Source organism: Carassius auratus, chromosome 18 (assembly GCF_003368295.1).
Source record: "Carassius auratus strain Wakin chromosome 18, ASM336829v1, whole genome shotgun sequence".
NCBI classification, from domain to species: Eukaryota; Metazoa; Chordata; class Actinopteri; order Cypriniformes; family Cyprinidae; genus Carassius; species Carassius auratus.
In genome coordinates, this window is record NC_039260.1 from 24,542,701 (window position 1) to 24,559,088 (window position 16,388).

General features: G+C 41.2%; 1 protein-coding gene and 1 long non-coding RNA gene across 5 annotated transcripts; one reads left to right on the forward strand and one right to left on the reverse strand.

Moving 5' to 3' along the window:
* The first annotated feature begins 3,321 nt into the window (after positions 1–3,321).
* On the forward strand, positions 3,322–6,429 carry LOC113118838 (uncharacterized). 4 transcript variants are annotated; one of them, XR_003294388.1, is made up of 4 exons: positions 3,322–3,802; positions 4,204–4,268; positions 6,187–6,276; positions 6,343–6,429. It is a non-coding gene; the product is annotated as an uncharacterized LOC113118838 (long non-coding RNA). The 4 variants fall into 4 exon arrangements; XR_003294387.1 differs by lacking the exons at positions 3,322–3,802; positions 4,204–4,268 and adding an exon at positions 4,571–4,628; XR_003294389.1 differs by lacking the exons at positions 3,322–3,802; positions 4,204–4,268 and adding an exon at positions 5,112–5,174.
* Positions 6,430–9,967: 3,538 nt separating this feature from the next.
* LOC113118741 (zona pellucida sperm-binding protein 4-like) lies at positions 9,968–12,604 on the reverse strand. Its single transcript, XM_026288151.1, has 8 exons — positions 11,457–12,604; positions 11,192–11,379; positions 11,021–11,118; positions 10,792–10,949; positions 10,526–10,718; positions 10,307–10,454; positions 10,156–10,228; positions 9,968–10,076 (listed from the first exon to the last, which is right to left on the reverse strand). Exons 1-8 carry the CDS (start codon positions 12,559–12,561, stop codon positions 10,000–10,002), a joined length of 2,040 nt encoding a protein of 679 aa, XP_026143936.1. The 5' UTR covers positions 12,562–12,604; the 3' UTR covers positions 9,968–9,999.
* Between the last annotated feature and the right edge of the window lie 3,784 nt (positions 12,605–16,388).

Genomic DNA, 16,388 nt, shown 5'->3' on the forward strand with positions numbered 1-16,388 from the left:
TTCTCCATGCTCTTCTCTTTCCATCACTCTGGTACAAGTTGATCTTGTCTCATCTGTCCATAGGATGTTGTTCCAGAACTGTGAAGGCTTATTTAGATGTTTGGACTCTAATCTGGCCTTCCTGTTTTAGAGACTCACCAATGGTTTACATCTTGTGGTGAACCCTCTGTATTCACTCTGAAGTCTTCTCTTGATTGTTGACTTTGACACACACATACACCTGCCTCTTGGAGAGTGTTCTTGATCTGGCCAACTGTTGTGAAGGGTTTCTTCACCAGGGAAAGAATTCTTCGATCATCCACCACAGTTGTTTTCCATGGTCTTCCGGGTAGTTTGGTGTTTGGAAAGCAACCAAAGAGATTTTTAAGGGAAAGAAGTGGAATGTTATGCAATGGCCAAGTCAATCACCTGACCTAAATCCAATTGAGCATGCATTTCACTTGCGAAGACAAAACTGAAGGGAAAATGCCCCAAGAACAAGCAGGAACTGAAGACAGTTGCAGTAGAGGCCTGGCAGAGCATCACCAGGGATGAAACCCAGCGTACGCTGATGTCTAATTGATCTCCAGACTTCAGGATGTAATTGACTGCAAAGGATTTGCAACCAAGTATTAAAAAATGAAAGTTTGATTTATGATTGTTAATCGGTCCCATTACTTTTGGTCCCTTAAAAAGTGGGATGTACATATACAAACTGTTGTAATTCCCTACACCGTTCACCTGATTTGGATGTAAACCACTCAAATTAAAGCTGAAAGTCTGCAGTTAAAGCACATCTTGTTCGTTCATTTCAAATCCATTGGGTGATGTGTATAGAGCCAAAAAGATTAGAATTGTGTCGATGTCCCAATATTTATGGACCTGACTGTATAGTTAACTAATTGTGCAAGTAGTAAAATACAAATGCGAACTGAGGAACAAAAAAAAAAAAAAAAAAAAAAAAAAAAGTTTTAAACATCAAGTTCCACTTGCTTTGCCTCACAGTGCTTTGGTCCACTGCCTGCTCCCCTTTACCTCACCACCACCGACACACACATAGTCCGGTGCGAGAAAACAGTTTCAGTTGTGGAACTCCATAAGTCAAGCTTACTGATTGACCTTAAACATCGGATGACGTGATTTTCTCTTTAATATAGATTATGCCAAATCACTAATAAGTGGGGTCCAAAAAATTTGTGTACCAATTTACTTTCGTCACCGATGTAGTCTGCGCTGTTAGGGAGTATAACAGGCGTTTACCTAGCTTTAACGTCTTACACACACCCATAGTGTACGCATATACAAGTGTTGTACGTTAGACTAGACTAGTGCGGGTGCGCATTTAGATTTTCCCGCGTTCACTATGATTTAGTCGGTTTCAGTGGTGGCTCGTCGGGTGAGGGGGGAGGCACAGTTTCCCCTAAATTTTGAGGAAGACTTAAATGTTAATAAAATTCAATATTCCTTTCAGTTCATGTCTCAGAATGTATACATTTTGTTTGTAATTTCACAGTTGTAATACCATTACATGAAAGCTCCTCTTTTCTATTGTGATTGTGCGAATCTGCTGATGTAATTACAATAGCTAAGTAAGAGAAGGGGAGCCAGGGGAACCAATCAGCATTGAGTGCTGAATTTCAGCACTAAGAAAAGTAACATCATAGAGGCTAGCCTCCCTTCTGGAATATCAACCTACCATATACAGACGTAAATTACGTGGTATTAGTTTGAACCTGTTTTTATACGGTCTATAGTTTGAACGTCTCCGGGAAAAGCTAGGCTAATGGTTTACCAAGTATTTATAAGGAGTAGCGATATTGAATACATTTTCTTTATGGGTCCTGACTAAAAGCTGCCAAAAAGCCATTTAAAAGTGGTTAAGCAAATAATAGGCAGGGATCCCCAGACCAATACAATTAGTTTGCCTCCTCGATTTTAAAATTCACGAGCCACCACTGGTCAGTTTATTTCATTTAATAGTTAATCTAATATAACATCATACGAGAGTGCAGTTGTTCTCCAGATATTAGCATAACAAATGTGATTTTTATAAAAATTGAATAAACAAGTTATTACCTGCATTTTAGGCACCACATTGCCCGTTTTAGCCCTTTCACCAACAAAAAAAAAAGTTGAAATCTAAGCTACAGCAGTAAAAGCACTAATTGAGTCTTTGAAAAAACACACCGAGTTGGTGTTTCCGAACTGAATGAATCCACTTTTTTTTTTTTTTTTTTTCCCAGTCTTTCGCATCTATACCGATCTCACTATACAGTTGTGAGGGTGTATGCCTTTTTTGCTAGTCATGGCAACGTCTTTATATATGCATGTTTTAATTGTAACTGAAGCAACATTGCTATTAAATGTGCTTTATAAATTAATGAAAGTTGAAGTTCAAATGCCATTGCATTTTGGTGGCTTGATGTGTAACCACTTCAAAAAACACTGACAAACCTTCTTCAAAACAATGTTGCAATTTAGTCAGCTTTTTCATTGAACCAAAAAGAACTTGAAGGATAATAGAACGGTCTCCATGCAATAGTAAGGCTTTCCTCCCTGTACACATATCCTGAAGTAAAATTTTGCCTGTTTTTTTGGTTTCCCTTCAAAATTTGCTCGTGAGAAATGTTATGTTTATTGTCCCTCCAACATTTAGATGATTTTCGATCCTGGTTTAACAAACCGAATAAAATTGAGAACACTTACCTGCCCTCCCATAGAAACACTGCCGTCCATTAAAGCAGCAGTTGATAGCTTCACACTCAGCACCACTGATCCCAGGTAGACCACATTGGATCTGCTCAGAATCAGCTACAGCACATTTATCAAGGGGCTCTGCCTGCACTACTGGCTTCTGAAACTGCTGTTTAACTGGCTTCTGAAGCGGAAACTGCTGGCTAGTTAGCTGTTGAACTGGCTTCTGAAGCGGAAACTGCTGGCTAGTTAGCTGTTGAACTGACTTCTGATGTGGAACCTGCCTGGTTAGTTAGCTGTTGAACTGGCTTCTGATGTGGAAACTGCTGGCTAGTTAGCTGTTGAACTGGCTTCTGAAGCGGAAACTGCTGGCTAGTTAGCTGTTGAACTGGCTTCTGAAGCGGAAACTGCTGGCTAGTTAGCAGTTGAACTGGCTTCTGATGTGGAACCTGCTGGCTAGTTAGCTGTTGAACTGGCTTCTGATGTGGGAAACTGCTGGCTAGTTAGCGGTTGAACTGGCTTCTGATGCGGAAACTGCTGGCTAATTAGCTGTTGAACTGGCTTCCGAAGCGGAAACTGCTGGCTAGTTAGTGGTTGAACTGGCTTCTGAAGCGGAAACTGCTGGCTAGTTAGCTGTTGAACTGGCTTCTGAAGCGGAAACTGCTGGCTAGTTAGCTGTTGAACTGGCTTCTGAAGTGGAAACTGCTGGCTAGTTAGCTGTTGAACTGGCTTCTGAACTGGAAACTGCTGGTCAGTTTGCTGAATCATCAGAGCTTGAGCATCCTGAAGCGATTTTCTCCACTGTGGAACAGCATGACAGAAAGCACAAACCACCAAAATCTGAACCAAACACCAAATTCCAGCCATTGTTAAACAGCTAAACACAAAGTGGAGATACTTCCCTTTAGTCTTTTTGTATTCTACAGCTATCAGCTAATTAATGACAGTCCCTCCCTCTTCATTAACAACTGGGTGATTCTCATTGGATCTCAAGATTCAACGCTTATAACAGCAACACAGAGGCTGCGTCCACATCTTCATTGACAACTCTCTCAAGCCTCGCTCACTCGGATGCTAAACATTCTTTCCAAATTTTTATCTTCGTCTGATACAGGCTCAAGCATATCAGGTTGGATGCCTTATCTCTCCATCGTTCACGCTGGACAGAAGATCCGCTCTCTGAAACAGCCAATCAGAGCAGAGCTCAACATTATTGTTCATGACCCTTCCAAATAATTCTAGGGACAAATCCCAGGGTTGTAAATGGGCATGTAAAACTGTTTCTGGAGAATTTTTGCCCATACCCAAGCCACGTACCTTCTATGTAATATTATTTAAAAATATTGTATCAATGCATTCTATGGCAACTTTAACGGGGATTATGAACTCAAATTTTGGCTGGAAGCAATAGTTTGAATCTGAATTTGAATTTCTTAATGATTCATTTGTTTCTTATAAACGCATAGCCTTTCCCTTCACAAGACCGTAATTGATGTGAATTTTTTGTGGATTATTTGATGTTTATATCAGTTCTTCGGACTTCCGTTCTGATGACCACCCATTCACTGCAGAGGATTCATTGGGGAGCAAGTGATGTAATTCTATATTTTTCCAAATCTTTTTCAATAATGAACTAAAAACTCATTAAAAAAAGAGTTTTTTTTTATGAATATTTTATATTATTTGATTTATATTATTTAATTTATATCAGGGGCTTTTTTAATGACATCCATTGTCTATCATGGACACACTGTCAAACTTTAATTGTAAAATTGTGAATAAGTGTAGATGAAAATCTCTGGACCTTATCAAGCCTTCCATTGGCTAGTGACATTCCAGAAGGTTCTGATTTGTTAATTACAGGTCCAGAGGAGAATTAAAGGTAATCAATCAAGCTGAAAGAGGAGGAGCCGCTTAAATTCAAAGCTGTACTTAATGGACAAAGACGGGCTCTAGTGGGTATCATGTTAATGTTTTTCAGGATGGGTTTTTTTGCAATGTGTGTTATTGCTGGTTGTGCTTGAGGCGTTTGATCTGAAGAGTGCTTTTGGAAGTCTGAATCCAGTCAAAGTCCAAGAAGCATCAATCATATCCAGCTTCCAGAGTACCTGTTTCTTAAGTGCTTGGGAACACTTTGCAGAAAGCTTCTCAGTTTCAGAGTCTTGACTACAGCGTATTTGCAAAAGAGCCTCTTGGGCTTCAGGAGAAGCAGGCGTTTCAGGGACCAGTGAAGCCTTTGGATTGGAGGTTTCCCGCTGTTCCAGAAGTGCTGAGCAAGATGGCGGTGGACTTTCATTTAAGGCAACTTGTGACCCCTAGATGTGTAGCTATTCAGTGTAGTGAGAACCAGATTAATGTGGAGGTATAGCAGGACTTGTTTAGCAATGGCGAACTGATCCAGCCATCTGGTTTGACTTTAGGAGGATGCCCTGTTGTTGGTTTGGTCCCAGGCTCAAAGGTGCTTTTTGAGAATGAACTGCAGGTCTGCGACCGTGTTGATGGTAAGAGCTGTTAAGTGTTACTAGACTTCTTAAACCCTACTAAAAATTGGCCCTTGTCTTGGTATCAATGGTTCCCTGAATCTATAACATCCATGGGACTGTTCTTTTTATTGTGGGAAAAACTCTTAATAACTGTTTGCGTAACCAAGTGTGGCTATGGCTTGCTAAGATGCCTCTTGGAATGGTGTTTTTTTTTTTTTTTTTTTTTTTTTTTTTTTTGTGAAGCCTCTTGATAACTACATCAGTCTCCTATAGATGACCAAGGATGAGCTTGTCTACACCTTTGCCCTTACCTACACCCCTGAGCTGTTTGCTGGCACTCGATTATCAGTGTTCAATGCTATTATCAAAGGTCAGCGACCTCTGTGACTTGTGGCATTCCTTGCGGTGGTGGAACTGGAAGCCCGTTTAATTGGTTACTACACAAATGGCAGGTTTCAAAACGTCAGCAGTAATGCCTTGAAGCCTTGGGTCCCTTATGCCTCAACTGTTCTGCCTGAAGCTCATGATGGGTTTGTGCAGTTTCTCTCAGCCTTCTGGATGAGGCTGTGCCTAAGCTGTTCTTCTCTTGCAGATGACTGGTCCTATGAGGGGCCTTCAGACTCTTACTTCCTGGGTGATGTTATTAATGTTGAGGCATCTGTGAAGGTATACAAACCACGTCCTCTGCGTGTGGTTGTGGACTGCTGTGTGGCCACCCAAGTACCTGATGTGACTGCCCTTCCAAGATGCTTGTTCATTGATAATCATGGGTGTGTTCATGTCACCAGATGCTGCAGAGGTGATTTGTTCCCACGTTTGCTCCTTTTATAACCACTTTGTCCTGACAACATTTTACTGTCTAGTGGATGCCAAGGTCAATGCTTCCAGACTTCTCCCATGTGCTTTTTTGTGACTCCTTACCTGTGGTGTCTCTTGCGGATCAGAACGTGTGTTCTGAAGGCCACTCTCGCTCCTGCGCCCAGTTACGCGCTCCACGTGCCGTGTTTTTTTTTTTTTTTTTGTATTGCAGGTGGCTTGCTGCTGATGGGAACCACCAGTTTGTGGTTTCTGTGACTCAACAGGTGTTCCTGATGGTGGAACTGCTGCTGCTTTTTTGGAGGTAAGAAGCTGCTTTTAAGCTTGTCTTTTGACTGTTAAAGCACTTAACTCTGTCTGCTTTTTCTAGGCCTTCAGTGGGAAGGGAAGGCCTCGCTCGGTCCTGTAGTGGTTCAAGAGCACAAAAAGACTTTAGCTGGTGTTCAATAAATGTGGGGAGAACTTGTTTCTGTCTGGTCTCGTTTAACCAATTGACTTGCACGAGGAAGCGGGTATTTCTACTGTACTTACAGGTCCTTCTCAAATTAGCATATTGTGGAAAAAGTTTTTTCCGTAATGTAATGATAAAAAATTTAACTTTCATATATTTTAGATTCATTGCACACCAACTGAAGTATTTCCGGTCTTTTAAATACTGATTTTTGGCATACAGCTCATGAAAACCCAAAACTCCAATCTCAAAATTAGCATATTTCATCCCACCAATAAAAGAAGTTGTAATACAAAGTCAACCTTCAAATAATTGTTCAGTTATGCACTCAATACTTGGTCGGGAATCCTTTTGCAGAAATGACTGCCTCAATGCGGCGTGGCATGGAGGCAATCAGCCTGTGGCACTGCTGAGGTGTTCTGGAGGCCCAGGATGCTTCAATAGCGGCCTTAAGCTCATCCAGAGTTTTGGGTCTTGCGTCTCTCAACTTTCTCTTCACAATGTCCCACAGATTCTCTATGGGGTTCAGGTCAGGAGAGTTGGCAGGCAATTGAGCACAGTAATACCATGGTCTGTAAACCATTTACCAGTGGGTTTGGCACTGTGAGCAGGTGCCAGGTCATATTGAAAAACGAAATCTTCATCTCCATAAAGCTTTCAGCAGATGGAATGGGAATCAATTCTGTTGTCAGACAACGCAAATGAATATTATAAAGACTGAAACTCACTTCATTAAGACTACAACATAGCTCTCAAACATTAATATGCACCAATAAAATACATATATGAAAAGTCAGTGTTGTGCTGTGACTGATGTTGGCTAATACTTGCTTGTAAAATAGAATAGAAGCAACAGAATTTTTTTTTGTTTAACTGAAAGTGCTGCTCCTCTCTGCGCTCGCTTGAACAGATGCAAAAGAGACCTCGTGCGGCAGCATCCAAGAGGGTCTGAGACTAAGATTGCCCCAAAAAGTTGCTAGATTGTGGTTAACATTAGTTGTTTTTTTGGGGAAAAAAATTGTTAAATCTAGCGACAAAGATGCCAAGTTAAGCCACTCCAATGCCCAGCGGACCGGTGGCTTCAACCGTCTCGCAAGTGTTGGGGACATCCCACGATTGTTTCACTTTCACCACACGTTAAACATCACTCTCTTACTTGACCTGGAGAAACTGTGCATCAGTTGGAAGTTTAAAGACTCTAGCTTCAATATTTGACCAATACTGTGACGCATATTGTTGCAGTGAACATTTAGTAATTTATGTCAGGAGTACAAAAATATGTATGAGTCATTTTTAGAATAGAAATTAGAGCATTCATATTCAGTCACGTCTGCAGTGGTCTGTTTTCTCACAGATTCACTGAAAAGCCGTCAAATAGGGTTTATAGTCAAAAGTTGCATATACACAGAGATATATGTCTGATTTTTACTTCATATTTCTTCAGACAGAATCATAATTTCTATTCATTTTCCACTGATTTAAGCGATCTGATGATAATGATCGGCTCCCAGCCCTGTCTCTGTGTGTATAGTCTTCCGTGTGCGTGTTAACGGAGACCTGATTCTCCAGTGTCTTGTCCATCATAAACCGTGCATCATATCCCACTCCATCTTACCCATGATGCATTTCCTGTACACTTCTGAGTTGATATCTGAACACAACACAGAGAAACCAATGTACCCATGAAATATCCAAATAATAAACACTTTTGTTTATAAAAAATTTACATATGAAATGCTAACTTGTGCAAGTGACGTAAAAGTCTATAAAAAGCATATTTTTACAACAATAAACAATCAAATTCCACTTGTGATCACAAAAGGAGGTTATTACAAAACACTCGGTCAGGGTATAAAGTGAGTTTTGAGAAAAAGTGTACTAATAATTTCATAAATAGTCTTATGTAGCTTAATGCTAACGTTAGCTCTAATGCAGCTACATAGCAGGTGCAGTTCTTCTTCATAATGCATTTTGTCCAAATTTTGACAAAGGTTGTAAGAAAATGTTTTGTTGTATTTTTATAGTAAGGCTTTTGATAATAGTGGTTTAAATGTAAGCTGGAATTGAAGCGATGTGGCTTGGTAAACCTTGAAATGCCAGAACAAAGGCTAATAGTAGCGGAATAAAAACAAAATAATAATGATAAATGAAGAATGAGGATTTTGTGTCATACCTGGCCGATGTGTGAAAGGCTCGTTTCGTAAGAACAATAGAATCATGAATGGGGCAGTTTTGCCGGTCCAAACAAGAGATAATCGCATTCCAGGAGTCATAAACCAATTTTATTAGCCTTTCATGAGCCTTCTCTAAAACACACATGACGTGGTCTTAGAAAAGGTTTCATAAAATTCACACTTTGTGAGATTATATTCTGAAATATCAAAATGAAGTATTAGTAAACTTGTGGCTTTAGCTTCATTATGCATCTAAAATCATATCCTACATAATTTTTAATACACTTAAATGTTTTCAATATTTTTATTTAATTGTTTTAGTTTACCATATATATATATATATTTATTATAACAGAGTGATTTACATTTTTCAAGATACGGGACAGAAAATGTATAGGTCTATATAATTTGTATAGTTACGATCACACGAAGAGTTACGTTTTTCTCCAAAGTCAGCATAATTACAAATGTGATACTGATTTTATACAACAGTTCAACAAACAAGTTAATATCAAGAGACTTACATTTTAGACAACATATTAACGATTTTTGCTCCATTTCAAAGAACAAAATTAATTCCAAACACAGCCACTATTTTGCGTCTCTGAGTAACATGATAGTTTCGATCCTGAATGAATCAACCTTTAATATGACTATTCAACCGCAATGACTCACTTATTAACAGTGACTCAATTTTAATTTTACATTCACAGTACCCTTTACATTTTTGTTTGTAATTTCAAACGGAGTTCAAGGTTTTAAAATATCAAAACATTGATTTGTAACTGCAGGCTAAAGTATTCCATGGCCCACAGAGCTGCATTAAACTAAAACGGCACTTTAGATGCCGCTTCGGTTTTCTCTGCATTGCAAAATATCTATTTTGTTGAGAATGATTGCATCTGCTTGGTAACAATCCAAATACAAGTATCTCACCTAAAAGATGGTGCACACTTTTAGAAAAAAGGCATAAGGTTAAGATAAGAGCCAGGAGTCAACACAATTAGAAATAAGATCTGCACAGCAAAAATAGTCCATTTAAAAAAAAACAAAAAAAACAAACCATGTGTTAATATTGCAAACCCTTACTTTTCTATTTTGGTGTTCCACCCCAAGACTTATGGTGGCCTCATTTGGCCACCCCTATTAAAATCTTCTGGGGGCGCCACTGATCCACATAACTTTACATTGTGAACATCAGGAAACAAACTACTGTTTGGAAGACAAATTAAAGGAGAACCTTGTGCTGGTTAGCAACTGGAGGACGGATAAAGGAATGCACAACCATACTAAAGGTTGTGGAACATTGGTTTGATAGTGGGAAGAAAAAAAAAAATCCCGGATTGTGGGATCAAAACAATACACAAGACGATGTTCTACAAGTTTATTAAAAACACTAGATTTACATGACCAGAGTAACTCCTCCACTAGAAACCACAGTCTGCTCCCCAGAGACAGCCTTGATACGAGTGTCTCTTCCTGAAAGAGAAACATTAGAAGTGAGAACGTGGTTCTAAAATGCGCAGTTCCTCTTGTCAAAAGAAAATCAAGAACGCACGTTTCCTGGTGCAGCTTTGCTCACAAGAGCCAGATGATGGATGGCACACCGCTGTACTGCAGTGGATGAAGATCTGACAGGGAAGAAAGAGGCTCAAGTCACAGAATCCACAAGTAGTAAATGTACAAATGTTCAAGTAAAGGGGGCATACGGTTTCCTGCAGAGCAGCCAGCGAGGCTGGATCTACAAATGTGAACATCTTCACAACAAAGCGCTTGTAATGGGTTGGGAATTGAAGACCAGATGATCCAGTAACTGGAACCAGTGTGGTCAGATAGCGGTCATCCTGGTAAGGGCATCTGAAGACGAAAGAGAAGGTTAGGAAGGGTCTCCCAGCAGACTAACGGACAAAGACTGGCTGTACACTCACCCGTCGATCAGAAGGTCCCACTGGGGGAGACTGAGTGGACTTGGGGTTGAAGTCGCCCAACAATGTCCCAGCATCAGGACAATGTTGGGGTCAGTCCTCTCCATAATGTGCACCTTAACATACACAGGCTCTCGCAGGACTTTTGTGATGGGATAATCAGAGTCACTGTAGTAGGACGTGTAGGCCTCATCCCCTGAGGAACAACACTGGGGATTAACCAGACTACAGTTTGAAAGGCTTTAGGCAGACACAGGACAAGACCTTACCTTCAGCACAGCCTTTGGTGACACATTGGCCATTGGCCAGTCTGAGCTCCACCCTGAGAGGTCCAGGAGCAGCTACTGGTGGAGGTGGAGGAACAGAGTTGACTTCCACAACCAGAGCTTCCACAGTCGTTCCTGAATATCTACACTGGAAGAGAAACCTGGACAACACCCAGCGAGCTTGTAGCATTTATCAGGGATTAATGTTCACACAAAGCCATGGATCACCTACTCAAAATGACTGTCCCTTGTGATGGAACCATACGGTCCAATCCCCACTTCATACGATGAGGTCATTCGGTTTTCATACACCACATATCCTCCATCCTCCTGTGAATAGGATCAGTGTCAGCATCCAGTCCATCATGAGCAATGCAGAATAAGACCAGTAGCAGCTTCTCACCATCACGCTCGTGCCACATGCGGTCACAGGGAACTGGTATATAGCAAAGGAAGGTGTGGACCCCACAGGAGCACAGGGTGGGTCATTTCCACCCAGTAGATGAACTGAATCCAGACTCAGTCGAGGCAGAGTAACGTCTCTAGACACCACTACCACAAACTGACCATCTCTAATACACTGGACAGTCACTAGAACGAGGTACAAGAGCAGATTAAAGTGCAGGGAATCGGTTTAACACGAACAGAAGAAGATTGAGAACACTTACCTGCCCTCCCATAGAAACACTGCTGTCCATTAAAGCAGCAGTCGATAGCTTCACACTCAGCACCACTGATCCCAGGTAGACCACATTGGACCTGCTCAGAATCATCTACAGCACATTTATCAAGGGGCTCTGCCTGCACTACTGGCTTCTGAAACTGCTGTTTAACTGGCTTCTGAAGCGGAAACTGCTGGCTAGTTAGCTGTTGAACTGGCTTCTGAAGCGGAAACTGCTGGCTAGTTAGCTGTTGAACTGGCTTCTGAACTGGAAACTGCTGGCTAGTGAGCGGTTGAACTGGCTTCTGAACTGGAAACTGCTGGCTAGTGAGCGGTTGAACTGGCTTCTGAAGCGGAAACTGCTGGCTAGTTAGCGGTTGAACCGGCTTCTGAAGCTGAAACTGCTGGCTAGTTAGCTGTTGAACTGGCTTCTGAACTGGAAACTGCTGGCTAGTTAGCTGTTGAACTGGCTTCTGAAGCGAAAACTGCTGGCTAGTTAGCGGTTGAACTGGCTTCTGAAGCGGAAACTGCTGGCTAGTTAGCGGTTGAACTGGCTTCTGAAGCGGAAACTGCTGGCTAGTTAGCTGTTGAACTGGCTTCTGAAGTGGAAACTGCTGGCTAGTTAGCTGTTGAACTGGCTTCTGAAGTGGAAACTGCTGGCTAGTTAGCTGTTGAACTGGCTTCTGAAGCGGAAACTGCTGGCTAGTTAGCTGTTGAACTGGCTTCTGAAGCGGAAACTGCTGGACAGTTAGCTGTTGAACTGGCTTCTGAACTGGAAACTGCTGGCTAGTTAGCTGTTGAACTGGCTTCTGAAGCGGAAACTGCTGGCTAGTTAGCTGTTGAACTGGCTTCTGAACTGGAAACTGCTGGCTAGTTAGCTGTTGAACTGGCTTCTGAACTGGAAACTGCTGGCTAGTTAGCTGTTGAACTGGCTTCTGAACTGGAAACTGCTGGCTAGTTAGCTGTTGAATTGGCTTCTGAACTGGAAACTGCTGGTCAGTTTGCTGAATCATCAGAGCCTGAGCATCCTGAAGCGATTTTCTCCACTGTGGAACAGCATGACAGAAAGCACAGACCATCAAAATCTGAACCAAACACAAAATTCCAGCCATTGTTAAACAGCTAAACACAAAGTGGAAATACTGCCATTTAGTCTTTTTGTATTCTACAATTTTCAGCTAATTATCGATAGTCCCTCCCTCTTCATTAACAACTGGGTGATTCTCATTGGATCTCAAGATTCAACGCTTATAACAGCAACACAGAGGCTGCGTCCACATCTTCATTGACAACTCTCTCAAGCCTCGCTCACTCGGATACTAAACAGTCTTTCCAAATTTTTACCTTCGTCTGATACAGGCTCAAGCATATCAGGTTGGATGCCTTATCTCTCCATCGTTCACGCTGGACAGAAGATCCGCTCTCTGAAACAGCCAATCAGAGCAGAGCTCAACATTATTGTTCATGACCCTTCCAAATAATTCTAGGGACAAATCCCAGGGTTGTAAATGGGCATGTAAAACTGTTTCTGGAGAATTTTTGCCCATACCCAAGCCACGTACCTTCTATGTAAATACTGTATCATTTAAAATATTGTATCAATGCATTCTATGGCACCTTTAACTGGGATTATGAACTCAAATTTTGGCTGGAAGCAATAGTTTGAATCTGAATTTGAATTTCTCAACGATTAATTTGTTTCTTATAAACACTTAGCCTTTCCCTTCACAAGACAGTAATTGATGTTAATTATTTGTGGATTATATTGATATTTATATCAGTTCTTTGGACTTCCATTCTGATGCCACCCATTCACTGCAGAGGATTCATTGGGGAGCAAGTGATGCAATTCTATATTTTTCCAAATCTTTTTCAATAATGAACTAAAAACTCCTTAAAAATATATATATATTTTTAATGAATATTTTATATTATTTGAGTCATATCAGAGGCTTTTTTAATGACATTCATTGTCTATCATAGACACACTGTCAAGCTTTAATTGTAAAATTGTGAGTAAGTGTAGATGAAAATCTCAGGACCTTATCAAACCTTCCATTGGCTAATGACATTCCAGAACGTTCTGATTTGTTAATTACAGGTCCAGAGGAGAATCAAAGGTAATCAATCAAGCTGAAAGAGGAGGAGCCGCTTAAATTCAAAGCTGTATTTAATGGACAAAGACAAGCACTGGTGGGTATTGTGTTAATGTTTGTCAGGGTGGGTCTTTTGCAGTGTGTGTTTGTGCTGGTTGTGATTGTGCCACTGAAGCCTTTGGATTGGAGGTTTCCCACTGTTCCAGCAGGACTTGTTTAGCAATGGCGAACTGATCCAGCCATCTGGTTTGACTTTAGGAGGATGTCCTGTTGTTGGTTTGGTCTCAGGCTCAAAGGTGCTCTTTGAGAATGATCTGCAGGTCTGCAACCGTGTTGATGGTAAGAGCTGTTAAGTGTTACTAGACTTATTGAACCCTACTAAAACTCTGTTCTTGTTTTGGTATCAATGGTTCCCTGAGTCTAAAACATTCATGGAATGGTTCTTTTATGGTGGGAAAAACTCTTAATAACCGATAACTCTGGTAACTAAGTGTTATGACATGACTTGCTAAGATGCCTCTTGGAATGGGTTCTTTTTGTTGAATCCTACAGATGACCAAGGTTGAGCTTGTCTACACCTTTGCCTACACCCCTGAGCTGTTTGCTGGCACTCCAATTACCCTCTGTGACTTTTGGCATAGCTGGAGGTGGTGGAACTGGAAGCCAATTTAATTGGTTACTACTTGAATGGCAGGTTTCAAAACATCAGCAATGATGCCTTGAAGCCTTGGGTACCTTAAGCTCATGATGGGTTTGTGCAGTTTCTCTCAGCCTTCTGAACGTGGCTGTGCCTATGCTGTTCTTTTCGCTTGCAGATGACTGGTCTCATGAGAGGCCTTCAGACACTTACTTCCTGGGTGATGTCATTAATGTTGAGGCATCTGTGAAGATATACAACCTCGTCCCTCTGCGTGTGGTTGTGGACCGCTGTGTGGCCACCAAAGACCGTACAAAAACATGGGCGTAGTGTCAGTGACATCACCCGTAGACTCCTGAAGTGTTTTTGAAGCCTAAAGTGTAGAACGGGCCATCGCCATCTTGGCAGCATGTCACCTCGCGACTCTCCCGGACAATCAAATGTCAATCTAGTTGCTGAAGCCACACCCACCTAGCACAACGGCAGTGTCAGCACCGGCAATCCACCTGTCATTCAAGTGGCTACGCCCCCAATTATGCAGAAATTTAAGTCCTATTATAACTTAAAGGGTGGAGTTATAAAAAAAAAAAATCACCCCTCTCACAGTTGTCATGAAGGGCAAAATTAGCTATTTAGACCAAAAAAATTTTGCACCAGGCTGTAAACATGTTTTTTTTTTTTCTCCCTGCTGTAAAGTTGGGCATTTTAACATGGGGAGTCTGAGACTGACTCCCTTTTGCGGCTGGACTCAAGTGGCCAGTCGATGAATTGCAGGTTTAGTCACTTCCTTATTGGCCTCACGAGAGTGAGCGAGAGGTTGGGGCTCGGTGGCGACCCGAGTACCTGATGTGAATGCCCTTCTGAGATACTTGTTCATTGATCATGGGTGTGTTCATGTCACCAGATGCTGCAGAGGTGGTTAATTCCCGCGTTTGCTCTTATAACCACTTTGTCCCTGACAACTTTTTACTCCTTAGATGTCTAGTGGATGCCAAGGTCACTGCTTCCAGACCTCTCCCATTTGCTTTGATTTGTGACCCCTTACCTGTGGTGTCTCTTGAGGATCAGAACGTGTGTTCTGAAGGCCACTCTCGCTTCGGTCCCATTACTTTTGGTCCCTTAAAAAGTGGGATGTACATATACAAACTGTTGTAATTCCTACACCGTTCACCTGATTTGGATGTAAACACCCTCAAATTAAAGCTGAAAGTCTGCAGTTAAAGCACATCTTGTTCGTTTCATTTCAAATCCATTGTGATGGTGTATAGAGCCAAAAAGATTAGAATTGTGTCGATGTCCCAATATTTATGGACCTGACTGTATAGTTAACTAATTGTGCAAGTAGTAAAATACAAATGCGAACTGAGGAACAAAAAAAAAAAAAAAAAAAAAAAAAAAAGTTTTAAACATCAAGTTCCACTTGCTTTGCCTCACAGTGCTTTGGTCCACTGCCTGCTCCCCTTTTACCTCACCACCACCGACACACACATAGTCCGGTGCGAGAAAACGCGTTTTAGTTGTGGAACTCCATAAGTCAAGCTTACTTGATTGACCTTAAACATCGGATGACGTGATTTTCTCTTTAATATAGATTATGCCAAATCACTAATAAGTGGGGTCCAAAAAATATTGTGTACCAATTTACTTTCGTCACCGATGTAGTCTGCGCTGTTAGGGAGTATAACAGGCGTTTACCTAGCTTTAACGTCTTACACACACCCATAGTGTACGCATATACAAGTGTTGTACGTTAGACTAGACTAGTGCGGGTGCGCATTTAGATTTTCCCGCGTTCACTATGATTTAGTCGGTTTCAGTGGTGGCTCGTCGGGTGAGGGAGGGGAGGCACAGTTTCCCCTAAATTTTGAGGTGAATTTGAGGAAGACTTAAATGTTAATAAAATTCAATATTCCTTTCAGTTCATGTCTCAGAATGTATACATTTTGTTTGTAATTTCACAGTTGTAATACCATTACATGAAAGCTCCTCTTTTCTATTGTGATTGTGCCGAATCTGCTGATGTAATTACAATAGCTAAGTAAGAGAAGGGGAGGCCAGGGGAACCAATCAGCATTGAGTGCTGAATTTCAGCACTAAGAAAAGTAACATCATAGAGGCTAGCCTCTCTTCTGGAATATCAACCTACCATATACAGACGTAAATTACGTGGTATTAGTTTGAACCGGTTTTTATACGGTCTATAGTT

Excerpts from the sequence above, each read along its gene's own strand:
- LOC113118741 (XM_026288151.1), bottom strand. The coding sequence starts at position 12,561 with ATGGCTGGAATTTTGTGTTTGGTTCAGATTTTGATGGTCTGTGCTTTC. Across the intron at positions 11,380-11,456 it reads GTGTTTCTATGGGAGGGCAG|TGACTGTCCAGTGTATTAGA; the intron begins GTAAGTGTTCTC and ends ACCTCGTTCTAG. Across the intron at positions 10,719-10,791 it reads CACCAAAGGCTGTGCTGAAG|GGGATGAGGCCTACACGTCC; the intron begins GTAAGGTCTTGT and ends GTTGTTCCTCAG.